The 24,165-nt window shown below is 42.3% G+C and overlaps 1 protein-coding gene across 2 annotated transcripts in view; it reads right to left on the bottom strand.

Annotated features, from left to right (window-relative positions):
- The window catches only part of PCSK5 (proprotein convertase subtilisin/kexin type 5), a 299,090-nt gene extending 290,564 nt beyond the window's left edge, over positions 1–8,526 (bottom strand). For both annotated transcript variants that reach the window (XM_077816394.1, XM_077816397.1), the window contains exon 1: positions 8,329–8,526. In XM_077816394.1, coding sequence (XP_077672520.1) covers positions 8,329–8,526 — 198 coding nt within the window. The remainder of the gene's footprint in view (positions 1–8,328) is intronic.
- Between the last annotated feature and the right edge of the window lie 15,639 nt (positions 8,527–24,165).

Here is a 24,165-nt window from a genome sequence, read left to right on the forward strand (position 1 = left end):
AGGGTTAAGTGATTTTCCCAAGACCATGGAAAGCATCAGTGTCAGAGCCAGAATTAGAGCTGCTGGATTTTAAACCTCTTCTCAGGTCATGTGTCACTAAACTAGCATCCCTTTCTGCACTGTACTGAGAACATGTTAGCACTAAACCACAAATGTATTTCCAGTGAGAAGCTGTACTTCAGGAAACAAGGAAAACTATGGGAACTAAAATGACATATCAGTATACTATCATTTTCATGGCTGTATCGAAAAAAGCTTCCTTTTCTCTCACTGAATAATGATAAACCATTGTATATCAATGGAGTTACAACATATCTAAACTGGGAGGAGTGGTCAATACACTGGAGGGTAGGGATAGGATACAGAGGGACCTAGACAAATTAGAGGATTGGGCCAAAAGAAATCTGATGAGGATCAACAAGGACCAGTGGAGATTCCTGCACTTAGGACGGAAGAATTCCATGCACCGCTACAGACTAGGGATCGAATGGCTAGGCAGCAGTTCTGCAGAAAAGGACCAAGGGGTTACAGTGGACAAGAAGCTGGATATGAGTCAACAGCGTGCCCTTGTTGCCAAGAAGGCTAAAGGCATTTTGGGCTGTATAAGTAGGGGCATTGTCAGCAGAGCGAGGGACATGATCGTTTCTCTCTATTCGACTTTGGTGCGGCGTCATCTGGAGTACTGTGTCCAGTTTTGGGCCCCACACTACAAGAAAGATGTGGAAAAATTGGGAAGTGTACAACGGAGGGCAACAAAAATGATTAGGGGACTGGAACACATGACTTATGAGGAGAGGCTGAGGAAACTGGGATTGTTTAGTCTGCAGAAGAGAAGAATGAGGGGGGATTTGATAGCTGCTTTCAACTACCTGAAAGGGGGTTCCAAACAGGATGGATCTAAACTGTTCTCAGTGGTAGCTGATGACAGAACAAGGAGTAATGGTCTCCAGTTGCAGTGGGGGAGGTTTAGGTTGGATATTAGAAAAAACTTTTTCACTAGGAGGGTGGTGAAGCACTGGAATGCGTTACCTAGGGAGGTGGTGGAATCTCCTTCCTTTGCGGTTTTTAAGGTGAGGCTTGACAAAGCCCTGGCTAGGATGATTTAGTTGGGGATTGGTCCTGCTTTGAGCAGGGGGTTGGACTAGATGACCTCCTGAGGTCCTTCCAACCCTGATATTCTATGATTCTATGATCTGTCAACTGGACAAAGTCAAGGTAGGTGAGATAGTATCTTTGATTGGACCAACTTCTATTGGTGGAAGGTCCATAAAAGATATTACCTCACCTACCTTGTCCATCTCTTATCCTGTGACCAACATGGCTACAACAACACTGCAAACAATTGAACAAAGTGCAAAACACACTACATGATTTTAATAAATCCTTCAACAGCTTCTATCTCTAGACAGCCAATGTAAGGTGGAATTATTCCAAGATTTAGCAACAGATACTCAGCTCAGTGCTAGAGCTCTGCTCAGTATAATGTGGGGCGAGGGGAGGAGATATGTCACCCTGTAACTACTGGGAGCTGGTTCAATCACAGTGTAACTTAAAGCAACCTCTAGAGTGCTCTATATTATACCAACTTGTAACAGCCTCCCCAGGGGGCTATTATTCTGGTCAGGGTTCAATAAAGTGCACTGCAGCCCCATTCTTGGTACAGCTGGGAGGGAATGGTGTAGAGACAGCTTTATGCCAGCTAGTGATTCCCACACAACAAAGAAATCACCAACTGCTCATTTACAGTGGGCCAGAATCCCCCCTTCTTAAGAAAAAAACAAAAATGTCATCACTAAAAATCAAAATTCAGGATCTTATGTCATCACTTAAGATACTTCTGTCATACAAAAGCCCACTCTAACAAACTAAGCTTTGGGACTGTCACTTACACTGGCTTTACACTAGGGTAACTCTGTTGGCTTTAATGGAGTTATTATTGATTTACACTAGGCCTACTGTCAATAACTAAGTACTATGGCCCTGATCCAGCTCCCATTAAAGTAGATGGAAACACTCCCACTGATTTAAGTGTAGGCGAAATCAGGTCCAACAGTGTGAATTAATATGCACAAAATCTACAGCACTACCTACAGTTATCAAAATGAGCCTTCATCGGTAAGACATTCTTACCAAAACAAAAACCCTAGTGAACAAATTCAGGCTTGAAAAATCCATTTGCCCACTTGTCAGAACCAATAAGGGGACCTATATCATCAATTTCTGCAGGATTTTAGCTTTCCTTTTAAAAACAAAAATTTCTAGCCCTCATGTTTAGGAAGAGAATGTTCCAAACACAAATCAAATGTTCTGCAGTGTCATCTTCCTGACACCTCAGCTGCTGTTCATTGCTTTCCCAAGCCAGAGAAGAAGGAAATTAGTAATATTCTGGTTAGTTTCACTGCAGCTATTCAAATAACTATGGGTGACAGTACAATTGTCAAGACTCATGTCAATTTCATGCTTGTAAAGGTAAGAAAAAAATACCACCAACAGCACAGACAGTACTGGAGTTATTCACAGGAAAGGAGGATGAAAAAAATGGAGTCTAGGAAAGGGTTGCTAAGTAAAAACGTCTTCCTTTCCCACCTTGTGTCTGCCAGGAGGCCATGCAGTGAGAGAAGTAACAGAAAACTCCTTCTTCCTTTGGGGGAAGTAAAGACGACTGGAGCTTCAAGTTCATCAACTATCAACTAGTCAGAAACTGAAATAAAAGATGAAGCCCCTAAGCAAGGTTCACAGACAGTACACTGGTAGAAATCTCTCCATCCTCCATCTGACCAGGAACTGCGAGTAGCAGGGAGCTGGGCTTCTCTCCAACATTTTGCCTCATTAGTGGCCCCTCCCTCATCCATCTATCACATCTACCCCTGACTAATTGATCTAGTCATCTGGTGTCTGATTAGTTTTTCTAGCCATGGCCAGGACTAAGACACCAGCTGGACAATGAAAACAAACAGATATTTCAAGGACCACTTGTTATATTTTACTACCAATCACCCAAACAAAGCAAAATACACAAGGGCTAACTTACATGCATCCCCAAGGAACCATTAAAGCACAAAAAAACAACAACCCATAAAACATATGTTCTACAGCCCTTTCCAGTGTATTGTCTGAACTTCATTTCACAACCTCCTGCCCATTATTTCATCTCCACTGATCATCTCTTTTCTCAAGTCAACATTGAGTATCACTTCTCTGCAGATAAAATCCAAAACTTATACCATCTTTCCTCTTTTATCCCTAAATTAACTTGCAGCCTGCCTAAATCTCATCCTCTGGCTTGCTTTTTCTCATAACTTCTTTCATCTCCACTCATTCAAAATGGATAGATCAACTAGTAACAAAAGCACCCCGAAGCAAAGCCATGCATCTCTACTGCTCCCCTCAGTTCAACTCAGTCAATTGACAATATCGTTGGGATCTTCCTGGTTTGCAAAATCTTTTACCCACAAAAACCTCTGAAACACTGTCCATATTAGACATCAGTTCTTATATATGACCTTATTGTGTCTTATCTAGACTCTTGTAGTTCTTTTGTTCCTTTGGGTAAAATGCCTGCTGAAGTCAATTGCAAGACTCACACTGATTTTAAAGAGCCAAGATTTTGCCTTCTACACATTCTTTGTAAAGCCCAACTCTCAAATCTTCAATTACCCAAAAACGCAGCTCCATGTCCCTTTACTTCTCTCTGGAGGTGGTAAACGCAGCTCCATGTCCCTTTACTTCTCTCTGGAGGTGGTAATATCCCATGTTCAGAACCCTTTAATGGTTTCTTGTCCATTTCAGATTATTTATGGATCTGTTCTTCCATAAGATTTGCAATGAGCAACTTCAAGCCAAAATAAGCATAGCACAGCTCCTACTGACCCAATCAGAAGAAGGCTCCCTTTCAGGTCACCTGGCAGTAACACTGTCTACAAAACCAAAATCTTAACCATCTTGGCTGCCATAATATATAGGTCGCACACGCAGCAAGTTCTGCCACTGGAAAAGGACTCTGCTAACTGGTTACTTTAAGTGTCTTAATAGTGCACCAGATATCAAATCACTATACTTTTCACAATCCTTTTGAATTTATCTTGTCCTGTTCTGTCTATTCCCTGTACTCCACAACTATCAGATTTCTTTCAGCCACTTCCCATTGGCTCGCCACAATAAATAGTAGATTCTCATCCCTGGCTGTCCCTGGCATAGATTTTTCTCCCTCACTTTCCATCCTTTTTTTTTGGTCAGATTGATTCCTTCACTCTTCAAATCCATTTTAGCAACCATCACTTCTCCCTTGTCTGTGACTTCTAAATCTCCCTAATAAAAAGACAGCCAAATCCTACTCCTTGAACTTCCCAGTTTTCCTTTTCTTAATCATTGTCCTTAAAACTTAACCCTCAAATCTCTTTTCACCTGTGCTCTATAAAATCTACATATGCTACCTGCAAGATAACCTGTATGCTTTGTTTCACATGTAGAGATTACATACGTTCTGTTATACTTTTCAAGAATGGTGCCATAATTCTTTTGAATTGTATTATGTACACTCTGAATGGCATAATTCTGTGCTATCCACAAGGTAACAAGGGATGTAGAATCAATGTCATACACCTGAAGACCCAACAATCTGGCAACCTGATGAAAATGGTACCAAATTTTCAGAGCAGGGGTGGGGCATGGAATAGAACAGAACAGACTCCTCACATGAATGCCCAGGGACACACTAATGAACACTCTGATGCAAAAATTCCATTTGGAGAACATTTCACGAGGAGTAACCGGAAACTTAAAAGTGCCAGACCTAAAGTGAACTTCACACAGCCATGAAACTCTGGGAAATGAAATGCATACCACTCTTCAGACCACATAAATATGTAACAAACCATGCTCTGGGATCTCTATTTGATGAGAAAAATGACATCCAGTAGCCAAAACGTGTAGTAATCTCCATGAATGTTTTAGCATATGTCCACTGCCAGCTTTTTCCTGTTTAAAGCTTGGTAGCAAGCAGAATGAGCCTGGGAATCAACAACCAGACTTGTTCATGCCATCACTAATGCTCACTTGTTCCCTCAAAAACACATTTCCCAGTTAATATATTCCTATATTCTTCCTTTTATTTGCATACTGCACATCTGCATACCTAAATAATACTTACATGAAGGGCATCAACATTATGCACTCCTTTAATTTTAGATTTTCCAATTGTCCATTACTTATATGCTCTGTATTTTGTCCCCTCCCTATCTGCACACCTGATCAGCAATGTATGTATTATTAATATAAGACCATGGGTGTATACATGGCACTTTACTGACATATAAGAAGACAAAAGCTACTTACTGCTTTCCGTATTTATCCAATGGAAGGTTTGGGTGTGCAAAGAATGCAGGGTCAAGCCCTAAATGAGCCATCTGGCATGGCAAATAAGACAAGGGGCAGAAGAGAATCCTTCTCCATACATCTTAGTATATTACCTGTTTCTGTACTTGAACAATATGATAATGCTCAAACTACTGAGTCCCAAATATGAAGATACAAAAAAGAAAAAAAGACACAGAATAAGGGACACAAAAACAATAGGGTAGGTAGCTATAATTTTGGATTCACTTATTTTATATAAATGGCAATTTGGAGCCAAATTTTCCAAAGAGTGGGTGCAATTTGCACATATACATTTTCCTCCATAATTTTGTGCCCCTAAATAGGATTATTTGTGCCTCAAACTACCTGACTGTGGGAACAAAAAGGGAAGCTGGGATTCAGCCCTTTTGGAGATTTAACTATTTGTATTTGATATTTTATATAATTTCAGTGTTTGTGATCCCACATTGTTTGAGGTAAATAATTAACAATAATAAATGTGCACTATTCCAGATTAAGATATAAAATGAAGGACAAAGAACAACTGAGAAGTACGTTTGAAACTTTCAGTACAATGATACAGTATGTGTGAACTGATTTTATTATACTAACAACTGGGTGAGTGTTACTGTCCTTTGATCTGATGGGGTGAAAAATATCTGAAGTGCAGCTGTATTTTTGTGAATTTCCTGCATGAGATGAAGAGGTCTTCTGTATATGTTAAATCTTGTGTTCTAAACTTTTAATTGGTATAATTAAAAGTGCACACAGAAAAACTAATTGCAAAACAGTACTGTTTATTTTTAAGCACTCAGTTTGCCATGCATTGGATAACAACTCACACTTTATAAGGCTAAATCCCAAGAAATGTGTGAGACAGTATGGCAGGGTGCACATCAGAAAAAGGGTACCTTAACTCTTTTTTCTCACTGTAGTATCTGTGCCTAGATGCAGCAACAGAGTACTTCCTAAATGTGACTCGATCCAGCAAGAACCAGATGTTTCCTCACTCCAAGTGTCTGGATCCAATAATCTTCTCATGGTCTGTTTTTGGATCCAGACAGTTCCAGGTGTTTTCTAACTAAGCATTTGTGGATTCAGCAGAGTCCCCATGTTTTCTAACTGACTAGGCATAAATCAAGAAAGATTTTGTATGATTTTGTGTTAAATTTGCTTGAATTCAAGATTTTACTTCTCCCCCTTTCCAGTTTTATTATGAACTGGAGAAAGGAGGAAGTAATTTTATTGTACATATGTACAATTTAGGAAATCAGTGTTTCCCGGGCATTGACAGGCATGCTTCCCTTTACCAAGATATGTAAAGTCTAGATCTCTGAGCACAAGCCCAGTCAGATTCCGTACATCAGCCCTCGAATGCCCTCTGTGCAGACACGGCACATTTCCCCTTCTCAGCCTCAATATTTCCCCCTGTCCATGCACAACTGGATTTTTAACAGGGCTAGTCTGGTTTATTTTTCTCTCTCCAAGCTGCCTGCTAAAATCGGAGCGGCAGCAAGACGACATGCAGGCATCTAGGGGCACAAAGGGCGACCCTTTCGCCACCTCCTCCTCCTTCCTCGTAACCTGTCGCTCCGGAAGGTGTCCAAAATGGGGGCTAGAAACTCCCCCACTCCCACCTTGGCAATAGCAGCAGCTGTGTTCTCCTAGTCCTAGTCTGCTTGTTCAGGGGAGAGCTGATTTTCAGGGACTGAGCTCAAAGTTCATGCTCTGAAACGGCACAAATGGAATGAGACGCTTGGAGGTGGGGAAAGCTGTGGGAGGGCTAGATGCTCTGATAGCTTGGACAGAGCGGATACTCCTTGCCCCCAAGCTATCTCCTACCCCCTCCCCCTTCACAAACACGACCCTAGCGGCAGACGGCTCCGATCCGCAGTAGAACCACTTCCACCCAGCGTCAGCAGGGGCAAGGGTAATTTCTTAGATGCATTTAATTTCCGTGACAAACGTGTTCCCCTGAACTCCCCCCCCCCCCAGTATAGCTTGCGGCGGCGGGCAGGATTCCAAGTTTAGCCGGAAATTTACCTGGCTGAACCAGCGCGTATTTTGGCTTTAACGCTGTGTCCACGTTATCATCAGTCATCTCCCCCACCCCCCGCCATGAACTGATCTTTATTTTACATTCATAACCATCACAAATAACAACCGGGGCACCTTTTCTAAGCACCGATTCTCACTGCATTTTAAAACCCCAGCCCCCGTTCCTTTACCTGGTTGAATCACTCCGAGACAGTAATCTTCCCCCAACCCTCCCAAGCCCTAGGACAAAGACGGGGAATCGGGGGAGACGGGGGGGGAGGGAGGAGGGGAAGCTGGGTGTTTGTCTTCCCCTCCCCTCTCACTCCTGCTGCTAGAGCCACTGTCTGAAGGCAGGAAGTTTCAAACGTCTCCTGGCTGGGTGTTTTGCACGCTCCCACCTCGTGAGAAGCTGTCTGAGAAATGCCCACGGCGCTGCACAGAGAACATCCCCCGCCCTCACTCGCACAATCCCTCCCCAAAAGTGACTGCAGGGAGAAACTTCTGTCTCCTGCTGTTGTTGTGCATTGCACACTCCCGTCATCCCCCCAGAGCACTGGCACCCGGGACACACACATACAATTAAAACATACGTGTTACACCTGGCCTAAAATAAACCCTGCACGCAGCCACGCAAAACAAACCCAAGGGGAGAAACAGTCCTCTGCAACTACAATCCACCGGCAGGATTCAGCCACAAACAGACCCCTGCTGACTCGAACAGGACTCTCCACACACGCTGCACTCGGGGAACGGCTCCGAGGAATCTAGACCTAAGGGCAAACTTCGAGCTGCCCCTTCCATTGCCCTGCGCTCCCTTGCTTAACTTTGTGCCAGCCCAGACTGAGCAGCAGCAGACCTGGGAGAAGGTCCTGCCTGCGGCATCTGCAACGTTACCATCTCCTAGAAAGTAGTGCATGTAGTTTGAAGGAGGGTTACCTGTCCTATATTGACGTATCCGTATTTGCTAGCTATCCTGCTGGCTTCCTGGTGCCCCCCAGTTATCCTCACAGCCCAGTGGTTGGTGTACATTCGAGTCCTGCAGGCGGGTAGCAGGAACCCCAGCAAGAGGGTGAGCAGGCAGAGACGGTCCCCTCCTCCTCCGCCTCCCCAGCAGCAGCGACTCTTCCAGCCCATCTTCTCCTCCTGTGCAAACAAGCCCCACGAAACTTCTTCCTTCTGCCGAGGCTCCTCTCTCACCTCCAGGCGACAACAGCAGCAGCGCGCCTTCCAAAGTTACCCCGAAGAGGCAACCAGAAATAGCTTCGAATATTGCATTGAACTTTCTTTGGGTTTAAATTATTAGCGGTTATGTATGATTATTATCATCAGCAACTGTTGTTATTATTAATGTCCCTCCTCTCTCCAGGGATTAAGTAACTTGTTTCTCTCTCAGTTGCTGAGCTTCAGGCTTCTCCCTCGTTCCCCTGCTACATGGGAAGTCTTCTCTCTGTAGGGAGGGAGGTGTCCTTTGCTTTTCCTTCTTTCTCAGATTTCCCCCCTCTACTTATCTGCTCTCTCTTCTTCTTTATTTTCTTCTTCTCCTTTTCTTTCTCCCTCCCTCCCCTTGCCCAGAGTACAGCAGCAGCAGCAGCAGCAGGCAGTGTTGAGTGTTGGCAGCTGAGCTCCTCAGTTCAGTCAGCCTGTGTAACCTCCCTCCCTCCCTGCCTCCCTCCCTCTGAGTAGTGAGTGCGGAGTGTGAGTGGAAATGGCAGCAGCGCCTTCTCTGCATAAGTCACTGTGCACCCCCCTTCTCTCCTCCAGTTCCCTCCCGGCTGATACCAGGAGTCAGCCCGGTCCTAGCGCCTTCCTTTTCCCATTACAAATACAAAAGCCTTAAACAAACAGCGCGAGATGATCCCACGACCGAAAACAAACAGCCAGCAAGGGATGTGGATTTGATTCAATTCATTATTTATTTCAGTGCAAAGAACCGTGCATAATAGTAAACGTACATGGTATCATCACCAGGCGTGCAGCCACATCCTAGAGTACACATGCACAGACATGCTAAACCCAACTCCAAAACCATGCATCAGAAGTTTATAGTGTATATCTTTATACATTGCAATAATAATAAAAGAAAGTGTGCTCAACACCAGCACAGAAAAACAGACACCTAGAGTTGCACATAAAAAACCTGTCACATGAATAAAATCAACCCTCTCATTTCTTTATCATCCAGGATAAAACATTTCAAATACCTGTCATATAAACATAATTCTTTCCAATTATAAGTTCTTTGGGTCAAGGATTGCCACTGACTATGTGTTTGTACAATGCCTAGCACAATGAGGACCCAACCTGACTGAAATGGCGATGCTATTGCAATATAAAATGTTAGTCAGAATTAAAATTTTAGATCTAATTATGCCACACCTCATAATACCCTGCTAGGGATGAGTTGGAGGATTGTCTTTGTAGTCCTTGACATATTAATTATTTTGAAAATATTATTTCATAGTAACACCGAAAAATAAAAATCCACACACATCAACTATATTTTAAAACATATGATAGTATAAATATTAGATATTTTATGTTGGAGCACTGGATGCTGTGGCAACAGATGCTTTTGAAATGTATATAATAAATATGTAATGTCTTTGAAGAGTATCTAAGAATATTGAATATTGCATTATATCATCACCAATTACACAAAGAGGCTTAGTCTTAGAGAAGGATAGGCTAGTGGTCTGAGCCCAGAACTGTGTATGAGGACCTAATGAGTTCTAATGGTAGCTCTTAATAACTATATGAATAGTAATGTTGTCTTCAGTGGCATTACTCACATGCTTTAAGTTAAGTGTGTGCCAAAGTGTTTTCCTGAAGCAAATCCTCATATTTGCTGCCAGCCAATGATAGCTCCCTTGTGACCTTGAACAAGTCATTTAACGTAGCCTTGGTTTATCTGTAAAATGGGGATACATAAACCAATGTATCTGCCTCCCAGGGGAGTTGTGAGGATTCATTAGTGTTTGTAAAGCTAGCTGAATATTAAAAGCACTATATAAATTCAAAGTATTATTTTTTATCAGAGACCCTAAAGAACATTACAGAAACAGGCATTAATATTCCCATTCCTACAGAAAACAGACATGAGAGTTTTAGTGCTTTCAAAGGGTCACATAGCAAGTGGGTAGTATCTTGATCCCAGTTCTCTGCTCTAAACACTAAATATGCTGTCTCCCTAATTAAATGTAAATTAGCAACAATAAAACAAAATTATACAATCTATATTAAAATATTCTATGCACCCAATTCACTTATTTTTTTCTGTAATTTTGTTGCATTCTATTACTGGCCAACCTGCCCCCATATCTGTCATTAACTTTAATCGGGAAAATCCACTCTCTACTCCCCCATTGAATTATCTGTTCCCTGTCTCTAAAATTTCACTTGCCAGGAAATTTTTCTCTTCCCTGTATGTTTTTCTGTAGTTTGCATTATCATTTGCTAATCATATTACAACACACTATTTACCTCTGTCCTCAGTTCCAAGACTGCCATGGGTTTACCTCCTCTAGAAATTTCACAAATAATGATTCACTCTTTAGCAAACAATGGGCCCAATCCTGGTTCCACTAAAATCAATAGCAGAACTCTCATTTACTTCAGAAGAAGCAGGATTGGGCCCAGAAGGGGCTGTCATGTTGCTGATATTCATAAATCCACATTAATTGAATATGACATTAAATCTCCTCCAGCAATTAGCCCTCCTTATTGATTACTTTAGTGATAATTACACAAGTCAGCTCTCTTTCACATCATTCTACATTTGGAATGTTTAAAGTATATTTAATCAGAAATAATCTCCCTACTGAAGTATATAGCAGTCAATGTCCTGCAAAACCTAGCTCTCTTGCTGTTGATGTTTTTTTTAAACTACGAGGAATGGAAAAATTGTTCACTAATCATTTCTCAGTGGACTCCACTTTTTTCTTCACTAATTTGTTTCCAGATATGTGTGTGTCTTTCTTTGACAAACATAACATGCAAGGTATTGACCATAAATGAAAATTTATAAGTTAATGGGGAATGGGTTCAAAAATGTTTAGCACTTATATCAATAAAAAAAGGGTTGGTGATGCAATAGAACATCCTTCCACAGATAGACAACAGTACCGTAAAGGGATAAGGAATATAACGCTATATTCTGAAAACCAGTTCTTGATAAATGACATCATTACCAGCCCAAGAGACATATCTAAGGGTATGTCTTCACTGCGGAGTTAACTCAGATGGTCAGCTTGAAGTGATCATCCAGGATGCCCTAGCTCAGATATGAGCAGCCTTAGTGCAAAGCCATACTTGAGCGTATCCACTGTAGTGTATCCACACTGGTGTTTCTTCACTTGTGGGGTGCTAGGACTTCCAGGGTTATATCCCAGGTTTCTTAGCCGTTCAGTAAGCTGAGCCACTGTATCATGGGAGAACTCTTCTGTCTTTCTCTGCACAGGGGGAACTGTGGGAAGGCACTGAAAAACTATCTGTACTCATGTTTAGTATCCAATCTCATTGCAAAGTGGGCATGTTACTATCCCCTAGGTAAGCAGCATTTGGGCTTTATCTGATACCCAGGATGAGGCAAGTAGCCCAGCTGTAAAGCACCATGGCACTCAGGTGAGAGGTTTTTTTGTGTGGACAGGAGCTGGGTTAAGGACAGCACCTAAGTTGACTCTGCAGTGAAAACAAGTCCTAAGGCTGTTTAAAGGTTCAGGAACATGTAAGTCTCTATCACCAACTCTACCACAACTTGCTTTTTCTACCTCAGTTCTCTTCCTACTACTTCTATCACCCAACTGTGCCTGATCATTTCTTGATACTAAATGCAAACTTCCACCTGAATCTAGCTCTTGCCCTATGGTTATTAATACCTAAACCCCTTTTCCATTGTTACTCTCCATTGATAATGATTATGATGGGTGTACTACCTACACTGGCCCTGAGAGGTTAAATTAGGCCCAATTAACCTCTAGGCAGCACCTGGAGGAGGAGACAGGGAGCAGGAATTGATTAATCCAGACATGAGGCTCAGCTGGGCAGACACAGACGGGGACTATATAAGCCAGGAAGCTGGCAACAGAAGGGACTGGAAGGAAGGAGTCTTTAGTTGCTTCCTGGGTGAGAGGAGGTGGGTCTAGAGCAAGTAGCCTAGTAACTCTGTGGCTTGGTAAGCCCAGAGAAGGTAGAGAGGTAGGCAAGGCTTGGGGGAAAAATAGCAAGGTATGGGGTAGATCAAACTTTCTCTGCTGATGAGAGGGCCCCTGACCTGGGACCCCCCTGCCAGCTGCTGATGAAGTGGTCCTGGTGGGGCAGTGAATAGGAAGACTTCCTGAGGTAACAAAGTTCCTCTTGACAAATGGGCTCAGGAAGGGGGTGGGGAAGATCTGTATGGTGACTTGGCCAGAGGACTGAGTCATGAAGAGGAAGCTGCAGTTCTTGGAGTTTGTAGGGCAAGAGGATAATGGAAGAGACCCTGCCAAGGGATGCTGGAGATAATTTCTGGGATGGCCAGCAGGAGGTGCCACTAGCAGTATGTGAACCCCATGACTGTGCTTCCATGGCTATTCCTATTTGATCTAAGTCTCTTCTCTATTCTTGCTACTCCCTACCCCAAATTCTTTCCTGACGTTCTAATTTCCCTTCCTCTCTTGGGAATTCCTGAGCCTCAATAAGTCTGGTAGCCCCTCACATGGGTCTCAGGCTGTGGGTCACTTTAAGACTCCTCCATTCAAATTTTGCATGTTCTGGAGTTGTAGAGGTGTGCTTTGCACTCTGAGGTATAATTAAAGAAGGAAACCTCAGAGTGCCAATGTATCTGGAGCGAGCAGCAAGCCAAAATCCTGCAAAGTAGCAACCAGATATGTTGAGCCCTGAGGATCTTCAGAAGTAGGGAGGACTTTCATAAGGCACTGGGAGTATGTGTTAGGTTTTGGAATAGGTGCCCTGGGGCAGTATCCACCTAGGAAGAGAATGTGATTACTTTGAAAGCAGGGCTGTTAGCTCAGAGGTTTAGGTAAGATTTAGCATGACCTCAGACCTTACCGTCCTACAGTTCAAAGCCAGAAGGGACCACTTGATCATCCACTCTGATCTCTTATATACCACAGGCCAGTACCCCTGCATGAAACCCAACAACTGACATTTGACTAAAGTAATGTGTGCTATAGGGAAAAAATAGAAGGTACCAAGGTGCACTAATACCTGAGGCCCCTGGAATAATAGGGAAATGATTAAGTGAGATGTGAGCCCTATCCTAGCTAGCGACTGGCACCCACATCATGAAGTGGAGAAAGGTGATAAAACCCCAATTCAGCAATAGTGGAGAAGAAAAACATCTATTCGAAGTGTGATTGTAAAACCAGAGGACTCAAGGAAAGGTGTAGTTACTACAACAGACTTTAACCTCACTGTGCTTCACCTAACCCGTCTGCAAAGTGGGGATTCTAATTGTTGATGAAGAGCACTTTGAGATCCATGATGAAGGGTGAAAATTGCCAACTATAATAATGGAAAATTGCAAAGATATATTTGATAGTGAGACAGCATAATCTAGTGGATAGGGCAATGGATTGGGAGTAAGGAGACCTCGATTCTGTTCCCAGCATTGCCACTAACCTGCTGGGTTTCCGTGAGTGCTTCTTTCCTTTCACAGCTTTTGTCTGTCATCTCAACTGAGATCTGGGCTGTCTCTGTATATGTGCAGTCCCCAGAAAATGGGGCTCCAAGTTTGTTTGGGTCCTCTAAGCACTATTGTAGTACATATAACAATTTTACTCCTCTTATGTATGTCTTGGTATCTTAACAATACAGTATATCTTCTAAACCTCTTAATATTAGCCCCTGAACATTTTTTCATACAAACATGGAAATTTCTTAGGGCTCATTCTCATGACAGGAAATCGCTCACCTTTTTGAGGTAGTAAAGATGTTTTGTCTTTTTAATTTCTTAATGAATCATGGACACTTGTAAAAGTAGGCTCAGAAAAATGTATTTAAACATAATGTACACCTAATTTGTAGGTATAATAAAAGTTAATCATAGCTAACTATGACTAACAGGGCTCCACATCCACTATCTTTCTCTAGTAAATGAAGGGGTCACTGCTGGCATCTACAGTTCTTCCTAGAAGATAGACTCTACTGTATCCTCTCTCATGTGTATTTATATGGCTCCTATCACTACAGTATCTGATTGCTTAACAATTTTTAATGTTAGTTTCCTCACCGTGTCCCTGTGAGGTAGGACAGTGCTATTACCCACATTTTACAGATGAGGAGCTCGGGCACAAAGAGAGTAGGGTCCAGATCCTCAAAGGTATTAGAGGCCTGGCTGCCTCTTTAGGCACCACTGATGCTTTCAAAACCACTGCTCAGCTGCTGTCTAGCCCCATAGTCACCTAAGTTCCTCAGGCACCTACATTTCCACCAGTCTGCATTTGCAAAGTCACTCAAGCTCTGATGTCACCCCACAGTGGATGAGCAGCTTGGAGCCCTAGCTCAAGCTGAAGACCTAGAGGCCCCAATGTGAAAGGCACTCCCCTGCCTAGTTTGAGCATATCTTACCAGTGGGACCTAATCTTCTAGGCACGCTCTGAGCATGCCTAAAACCTGATACCTTTCAGATGCCACAGCAGGAGATCCAGATGTAGGCCACTGATGGGGATGGAGTCAGAAAACCACCCATTACCAAGGCAGTCAGGAGCACAGAGAGCATAAAAGAGGTATTGAGCAGGAAACACTATTTCTGCTGCTAGGGCATGTGCTACCTAAGCAGTTGACCTGGCTTTGGTGTCTCCTTCCAGAGGAGCATTCATGCCTGAGGATTCCCAATGGAGGGAGGTGCCTAACTTTGACCCATCAGCTAGTTTGCCCCAGGTCAGCTGCATAGGCACCTAAGCTCCTCTCCCCTCCCTGCCTGTCTCCTGAGCAATTCATTCCTGGCTATTTTAGGTGGTTCCCCACTCAGCACTATGACTTATGAGGATCCCTTTCTTAGACTTTTAACTCTTGCTGTGTATTCTCTGGGGCACCTGAGCACCTAGCTTGAGGCTGAGGTTTCTACTGGGCAGCAGGCAGTGGCAGATTAATGATTTTGCTGCCCCCAGGCCCTGAAATAATTGCCACCCCCCTTCCCCATATGAACTTGTTTTAATTTTTTTACAAATTAATTTGAACTAAAATGCATCTAAATATCATTAAAATAATTGAACATTTACAAGTTTTATTATAAAGAAAATTACAACAGTGGACCCTCGCTTGAACACACGTCTGTATAGCGCAATTTCACTTATAGCACGGGACTGCGCACGGATCCAAAACCCCACGTTCAAGCAGGGGTCCGGTATATATCAAATATTTTTTTTTATTTTATGTAGATACTTTTATTTCTTTTATTGTATGAGAGTAGTAAGTAATTTAAATTTGTTTACGCCTACACCTTTGAGCAGCAAACTTATTAATTAATTCTGTATAATTCAGAGAAGTTGTTAGATCCTTTTCAATTGTCAGGAGAGAAAGCGAGTTTACTTTTTCTTCACTGAGATTAGCCCTCAAATAGTTTTTCACCATTTTTAATGCCAAAAATGATCGTTCCGCTGAACAGTTTGTAGCAGGTGTGCAAACGAACATTCGTAAGGCAATATCAATATTTGGATATACTGAATGAATGTTTTGATTTCGAAGAAGGCTGCACTATCTTAAAATTGACTTCTTTTCATTTTCAGGAATTTCGACACCTTCCAAATCTGATCGAAAATGTGGACACTCATTCACGAATGATTCTTCTAAATCTCCTTGGTAGCACAGCTGTAATTTTTTAGCGTGAACTGTTATATCTGTTGTTGAAGTATTGGTAATGTTAGAGAGAAACTGAAATCTGCCATAAGTTTCTTGATACGCATTACTTCTGCGTTTTAATGTGGAGCATACAAGGTCTAGTACTGTTAAAAAGGTATCCACCTTAAATTTATCTCTATCACACATTTCCACTTCAACTTCACGTGTCTCATCAGATTGAAGTTTATGCTTTCTTTTTCGCCTTGTGTCAAATTCATAGTCTTCAGTTTCAGATTTTTCTTTGGCTGTCCCTTCGTACATATCAAACGAGTCCCGTATAGAGTTAATGTATCCTATTAGTGAGTTGTAGAGTTCTACAACTGTCTGTATATCAATATAAACATTTTACAGTTTTTGGCTAGTTATATGAAATCTTTCCAAGAGTGAGCTCCAAAATACAGCCATAAAAGCTGCCTCAAGTCGATGGAGTTTTCGCTGAAGGCCTGCAGCTTCAATACATGTAACAGGTTTCTCAGTAGCATCTTCCTTTATTGTATTTAAGGCTTTAACTATAGCCTTTCAGTTTTCACTCAAATTTTGACAAGCTTCCACTCGAGATGACCGAGTCTCAGAAAGTCTTTTTATTACTTTACTGCCTGGCTTCAAATTAGATAGCAAAATCTCCCACCGGTGCGTAGAGGCAGAAAAAAATGAATAAAGATGTTGGACAGTTGAGAAAAACAAACATGCTTCTTGACAACTTTCTGCTGCACATACTCCAACCAGATTTAAAGAATGTGCAGAGCAAGGCACATACACAGCATAAGGATTTATATTCTTTATTCTTGCTTGCAACCCGCTATAGATACCAGACATGGTAGTGGCATTGTTGTACGACTGGCCACAGCAGTTTGCGATATCTAATCCATAACAATTCAGAGCTGAAAGTACAGCATCAGCTAACTGTTCTGATCTGTGGCCAGTATTTGGTAAAAAACAAAGAAACCTCTCTACTGGTATGCCATCATCATTTACATATCTCAGTATAAAAGCCAATTGATCAACATGAGATATGTCAGGAGTTGAGTCAACGCTTATTGAGAAATATTTGGCTTCTTTTACTTCTTTAATAATATTTGATATCATATTTGAAGCCATCAATTTTATAAATTCATTACATATATAGGATGAAAGATAAGATACGTTACCTCGACCTTCATTTCCGTAACGTGCAATGTGATTTGCTAGAAATGCATTGAATTCTGCGACAAGCTCAAGGGCCATCATGTAATTGCCGTTATAAAGTGATCCAAATTTTTCCACCTTACCTCTAAATGCAAGTCCTCTGCTTGACAGTTTCTTTACCATTGCTACAATCCTCTTCAACACATTTCTCCAATAAATAATGTCGTCTTCCATTTGAAATTTTAAATTCGTATCAATTCTTCCAGATATCTCGTCTCTCTTCACCATTGTCAGTGCACATGTTTTATGTTCAGTCAAATTTTCATGTTCACATAGTCGAGCTGATATGTTTTTCCAGTCATGGTATCCACTCATCGCCAGACTAGAGATCCCTCCGAATAATCGACATGGGGCACAAAACACGTCTCCTTTGCTCTCCGAATATACAAGATATTGTTGTGGCTTTACTTCACCATTTAAAAGATGTCGTTCAAACACATTTTTTGTTAGAACATGATTTTATCATATATTGTCTTTTTGAGTGAGTAAAATCACTATCAATATTTTGTTTAATACCATGCGTTGATAAATACTCAATTGTAGCATCATTCAATATCCATTGGGCCGGGTCGTCACTTATGGTAGATATTTCAGTGTCAGATTGAATTTTTGATTGACATGATTCGCAAATCTCTGCAGTATTGTCAAAGATATCCAGATCAACATGATTCCCAGTAGTCTCTGATATGCTAGGATTTGGAGCATTTTCTTCAATACTAACCACAGCCGGAATTTCTTCCTTAGTTTCACTATGTACTTTAATCACATCAATATTTTCAATATCAACACCAATATTTTCACTTTTTACTTCACTACTACTTTCAAGTATTTTTTCTGTCTCACTGTTGGCACTAACTGATAACAAAGGAATCCATTTTGTGCATTTTTGCTATCATTTCATTTTCCCTTTCTCTCTTTTGTATAGCATTTTTTTTTAACTGAGAACCACTTAACTTCTTCCTTCCAGTCATATTGTTAATGCTTAGGATTGCCACGAGCATGTTCCTTACTAAATGGCATTACGCCGTCATGGGTGGTTTCAATACGCGCTATGATAGGTAGAATCGTGGCACGCGTCAGTGATGCCTCGATTACAAAAATGTTGCTATTAAAAATTTGCTGCCCCTGCAAATTTGCCGGGCTAGGCCTAGGTCTTGTCGGCCGAGGCGATAATGCGCCGCTGGCAGCAGGCCATCTAGCGATTAGCATAGCATCACTGAACAGAGCAATACTTAAGCACCTTTGTGAATCTAGCTTAAGTGACTTAACCAAGGTCACATAGGACATGTGTGGCAGAGCAGACCTGGGTGTCAAGTCCTAAGCTAGCGCCGTAACCATTGGACCATCTTTTCTCTCACTGTGTTAACCAAAGTTTTTATAATGACCTTATCCCTATAGTAGAGTTTTGTTGGTGTGGGGAATGTGATTAAACAGAGCTATGCTATATGAGTGACGTCTACACTTTTCTATTTATTTAGGGTGCAATTCAGCCAGGCATACTCAAATTGATTAGTGCCCTGCTAAATAAGGAACCACATAATCATATTATAATCATTTTCCTTCACCTTGTCTCCTCTTCAGTGGCACTACATGCATAACAAGGCGCCACACAGCATGAGTTTGAGTGGCTGACATGGGTTCTGAATCATTTTACACTTATGTACCCTAACTCTCTATACTGTGTTCATCACCATGGTTTGTCACTGATTGCTGGGGCCTCTGCATGGATTATATGTTAAAAGGCCTGACTTAACAATAAGCACAGATAAATACAGATTATCCAGTGAAAAGATGCAAAAATGAAAAAAGATCCCTCAAAGATATGCCTTCTTCAAGGGTGTATTTTGGACTTGAGGGGCAGTTTCCTTTAGCATCTGCTGTGTATAAGTATGCTCTCTCTGTGTCTACATGGGTGTACATATAGAGAGCAGGTATGCATGCGTGTACACACACACACTGCATCCCCTTACTGACCATTGGATAAAAAGAAAAGGAGTACTTGTGGCACCTTAGAGACTAACCAATTTATTTGAGCATGAGCTTTCGTGAGCTACAGCTCACTTCATCGGATGCTGTAGCTCACGAAAGCTCATGCTCAAATAAATTGGTTAGTCTCTAAGGTGCCACAAGTACTCCTTTTCTTTTTGCGAATACAGACTAACACGGCTGTTACTCTGAAACCTGACCATTGGATGCTACCCACTGCCAGGTATAAATATTGCCCTCCCAATGCTCTAGTCAAAGAAAAATAGAAACAAGTACTTAAAAGGATATAATCTTTGAACTCTGAGGAGAGATGGTTGACTGAGTGATTTTATTACAGGGAAGCAGAATTACAAGTCAGGAAACTTCCTTTCTCTTAAGACAGCATCCACCAACATTCTCACCCTGGAGAATCAGAAACTCAAGGGGTTTTCCAAAAAGAAAATCAGTATGGTGGCACTGAGCAACAACAATAAAGCAGATGCTAATGGTGAGAACAGGAAGATTTGTATTGGTTTATTTGTTTGAATATAAAAGTAGGGGAAAAAGGACTAGGGTATCGCTATTCAAACAGACACACCACTGAAACCTACAGAAGCACAAAGAGAACAGAGACAAAGACTTCAAGACAATGGAGCAAATAATTAAGGAATCAATTTGCAAACATCTAGAAGATAATAAGGTGATAAGTAACCCTCAGCATGGATTTGTCAAAAACAAATCGTGTCAAACCAACCTGATAGCTTTCTTTGACAGAGTAACAAGCCTTGGGGGGGGGGGAGGGGTAGATGTGGTATATCTTGACTTTAGTAAAGCTTTTGATACCGTCTCGCATGACCATCTCATAAACAAACTAGGGAAATGCAACCTAGATGGCGCTACTATAAGGTGGGTGCAAAACTGGTTGGAAAACCATTCCCAGAGAGTAGTTATCAGTGCTTCACAGTCATGCTGGAAGGGCATAACAAGTGGGGTCCCACAGGGATCAGTTCTGGGTCCGGTTCTGTTCAACATCTTCATCAGTGATTTGGATAATGGCATACAGAGTACATTTATAAAGTTTGCAGATGATGCCAAACTGGGAGGAGTTGCAAGTGCTCTGGAGGATAGGATTAAAATTCAAAATGATCTGGACAAATTGGAGAAAAAGTTTGAAGTAAATAGGATGAAATTCAATAAGGACAAATGCAAAATCCTCCACTGAGGAAGGAACAATCTGTTGCACACATACAAAATGGGAAATGACTGCCTAGGAAAGGGATCTGGGAGTCATGGACCACAAGCTAAATATGAGTCAACAGTGTAATGGTGTTGCAAAAAAAGAGAACATCATTCAGGATGTATTAGCAGGAGGGTTGTAAGCAAGAAACAAGAAGCAATTCTTCCAATCTACTTCTCTCTGATTAGGCCTCATCTGGAGTATTGTGTCCAGTTTCTGGGCACCACATTTCAGGAAAGATGTGGACAAATTGGAGAGAGTCCAGAGAAGAGCAACAAAAATGATTAAAGGTCTAGAAAACATGACCTATGCGGGAAGATTGAAAAAAATGAGGTTGTTTAGTCTGCAAAAGAGAAGACTGAGAGAGGACACAATAACGGTTTTCAAGTACATAAAAGGTTGTTACAAGGAGGAGGGAGAAAAATTGTTGTTCTTAACCTCTGAGGATAGGACAAGAAGCAATGGGCTTAAATTGCAGCAGGGGCAGTTTAGGTTGGACATTAGGAAAAACTTCCTAACAGTCATGGTGGTTAAGCACTGGGATAAATTGCCTGGGGAGGCTGTGGAATCTTCATCAATGGTGATTTTTAAGAGCAGGTTAGACAATTTCAGGCATGGTCTAGATAATTAGTGTTGCCAGGAGTGCAGGCGATTGGACTGGACTAGATGACCTCTCGAGGTCTCTTCCAGTTCTATGATTCATGAAAAAATGGGCTATCTTAAAAACAATGGACATTCTGAAATGAAACACACACTCCTTTTGCGGGGAGGGTGAATTTGGCCTCCTGTCCCTCAGAAAGGCATTCAGGAGCACGGAGAGTCTGAAACAAGATTCCTTTAGAGCAGGGGTGCCAAATGTATTGACCTGCCAAGGCACATACAACAATATTCAGAAGTTCAAGGGCTGGGGCGCACCTGCCAGGGCTTGGGGCTTCAGCCCTGCTCATTCTGAAGCCCCAAACCCCAGTAGGTATGCCCTGCTTGGCAGAAGCCCTGAGATCCCCCTCCCCACTGAGCAGAAACCCCTATCCCACCACCTCGCTGCAAGGCAGAGGTCCTGAGCTCCCCCTGAAATCTGGTAGGTGTAGAATGGGGGGACGGGGGATGTGGCGGACTCCATGAGCCACACTTTAACGGTAAAAGAGCCGCATATGACGCGAGCCACAGTTTGGCCACCCCTGCTCTAGAGGCTGAAACTAAGCAATGAGTATAAGGCCCTACCAAATTCACGGCTATGAAAAATGCATCATGGACCATGAAATCTGGTCTCCCCCCATGAAATCTGGTCTTTTGAGTGCCTTTGCTCTATACTATACAGATTTCATAGGGGAGACAAACATTTCTCAAATTGGTGGTCCTGACCCAAAAGGAAGTTGCCAGGGGGTCACAAGGTTATTTTAGGGGGGTTGCGGTATTGCCACCCACACTTCTGCGCTGACTTCAGAGCTGGATGGCGGGAGAGCGGCAGCTGCAGCCCGGGAGCCCAGCTCTGAAGGCAGAGCCGCTGCCAGCAGCAGCGCAGAAATAAGCATGGCATGGTATGGTGTTGCCACCTTTAGTTCTGCACTGCTGCCTTTAGAGCCGGGCAGCTAGACCGTGGCGGCTGCTGACTGCGGGCCCACCTCTGCAGGCAGCAGCACAGAAGTCAGGGTGGCAATACCATACCAGGCCACCCTTATTTCTGCGCTGCTGCTGGCGGCGGCTCTGCCTTCAGAGCTGGACTCCAGGCCTGCAGCTGCCGCTCTCCAGCTGCCCAGGTCAGAAGGCAGCGCTGCCGCCAGCAGCAGTGAAGAAGTAAGGAGAGCAGCACTGCATCCCCCTCTACCATAACCTTGTGACCCCCTGGCAACTTCCTTTCTGGGTCAGGGCACCTACGATAACAACACAGTGAAATTTCAGATTTCAATAGCTGAAATCAAGAAATTTATGATTTTTAAAATCCTATGACTGTGAAATTGACCAAAATGGACCGTGAATTTGGGCCCTAGCAATGAGGCTTTATAAATGCATGAAGTGTTCTTATGTAGCCATTAGGGAAACTGTTAGCTCAGGTACTGAGGGGGTGGAGTGTATTGACAGCTTCTGTCTGAGCCAGTTCAGTGTTCTTTCTCTGGGAGATTATTTCATCATTTCTACCAAATGAAAGCCTCTTCCCCTTTCAGATTCCCTCCCACTCATGCCTTTCTCTTAACAGACCTGAATCCCTTTCTGCTGCCCACCTGCAATACCTTCTCTGCCTCTCATTTTGGACCACGTAGACATCCTGTGACCTCCCCTTTGCCCATGTGGTCACCTCTGACCTCTCCATCACCTACAGTCTCCACCCTGCTTCCCCACAATGCAACTCCTTGTCTGCACCCTCTTCATATAACTTCCCCCTCTCTATTCCCTTCTATCAGTTTGAAATCCAGGTCATAGTTAAGAGATCCTCAGTTATTATTACTGTGGTTATTTGTAGTACAATAATTCTTAGAAGCTCAAATCAAGATCTTGACTCCATTGTGCTAGATATTGAATAAACAGTCCCTGTGCCAAAGAGCTTACAGTCTAACTGGAAACGATAAGGAAATTGATATAAACACACACACACACACACTGATAATTTGCAAGCATCATGTGAGTTCCATGGATTTTTTCCTGCTTGTTCATATACTTATGTATTATTTTTGGATAGAGTTTTTTTGTTTACTTTTTTTATATTAAAGTTATAGAGCAAGGGTGGGAGAGAGACGATGATGTGAAGGGATTGGCTGCAAGGAGAAACAAAGCAAAGCATGTAGAGACTGGAGAAAAGGATGAAGTCAAGACACTGAGGGGAGTAGGTGGATAGGAGCTAGAGAAAACTGCCAATCAGCAGAGGGGGAAATCTTCAGAATAAGAACTGTAGAAAGCATTGCCTGACCTCAGTGGTGTATGAGGGGATGTTTAAAATCTGCTGTAGCTGCTCCTGCTGACTTCAGTCTCTGGCTGACTCCATTCCAGAGATAGTATATTAGACTTTAGAAAATGCAACAGAATTCCTCTCAGCCTAAACTGACCACAAACATTCCTACTACAAATTAGAAATGGGTAAGTGTATGTGATAAAATTGAAGCTCGTGACTGAATCCTAGTGTATGTCTACACAGCCAAAGCTTCAGCATGGGTAGTACAAACTGGCATGGACCCTGGCTCATACATGGCACAGTACCCTGTGCTACACTGTCTTCACTGCTATTGTTAGCGTCGCTAGCTAGATTCAAGCTAGTTTGGGTAGGCTAGCCCATGCACAGCTGCTGGTATGAGACATACCCCTAGTTTCAACTTTAATTGTAGAGGGGTTATTGTGGCACCATGATATCACCCCCTCTTACTTTTTATTTGAGTTCATTAAAAAAATTAAATGATACAATTTAAAATAACAACTTTTAAAAAAATAATCCCCTGGTCAGAGTTAAGGTTGTGGAGTTGTGATAAAATACACATTGCTTTATGTTGATAAGAATAATGCGTGGATTTTTTATGTAGGGAGTGTATGATTTATGGTCTTATTCATTTCCTTGCCTTTAA

This window comes from Eretmochelys imbricata, chromosome 5 (assembly GCF_965152235.1).
Source record: "Eretmochelys imbricata isolate rEreImb1 chromosome 5, rEreImb1.hap1, whole genome shotgun sequence".
Lineage (NCBI taxonomy): Eukaryota > Metazoa > Chordata > Testudines > Cheloniidae > Eretmochelys > Eretmochelys imbricata.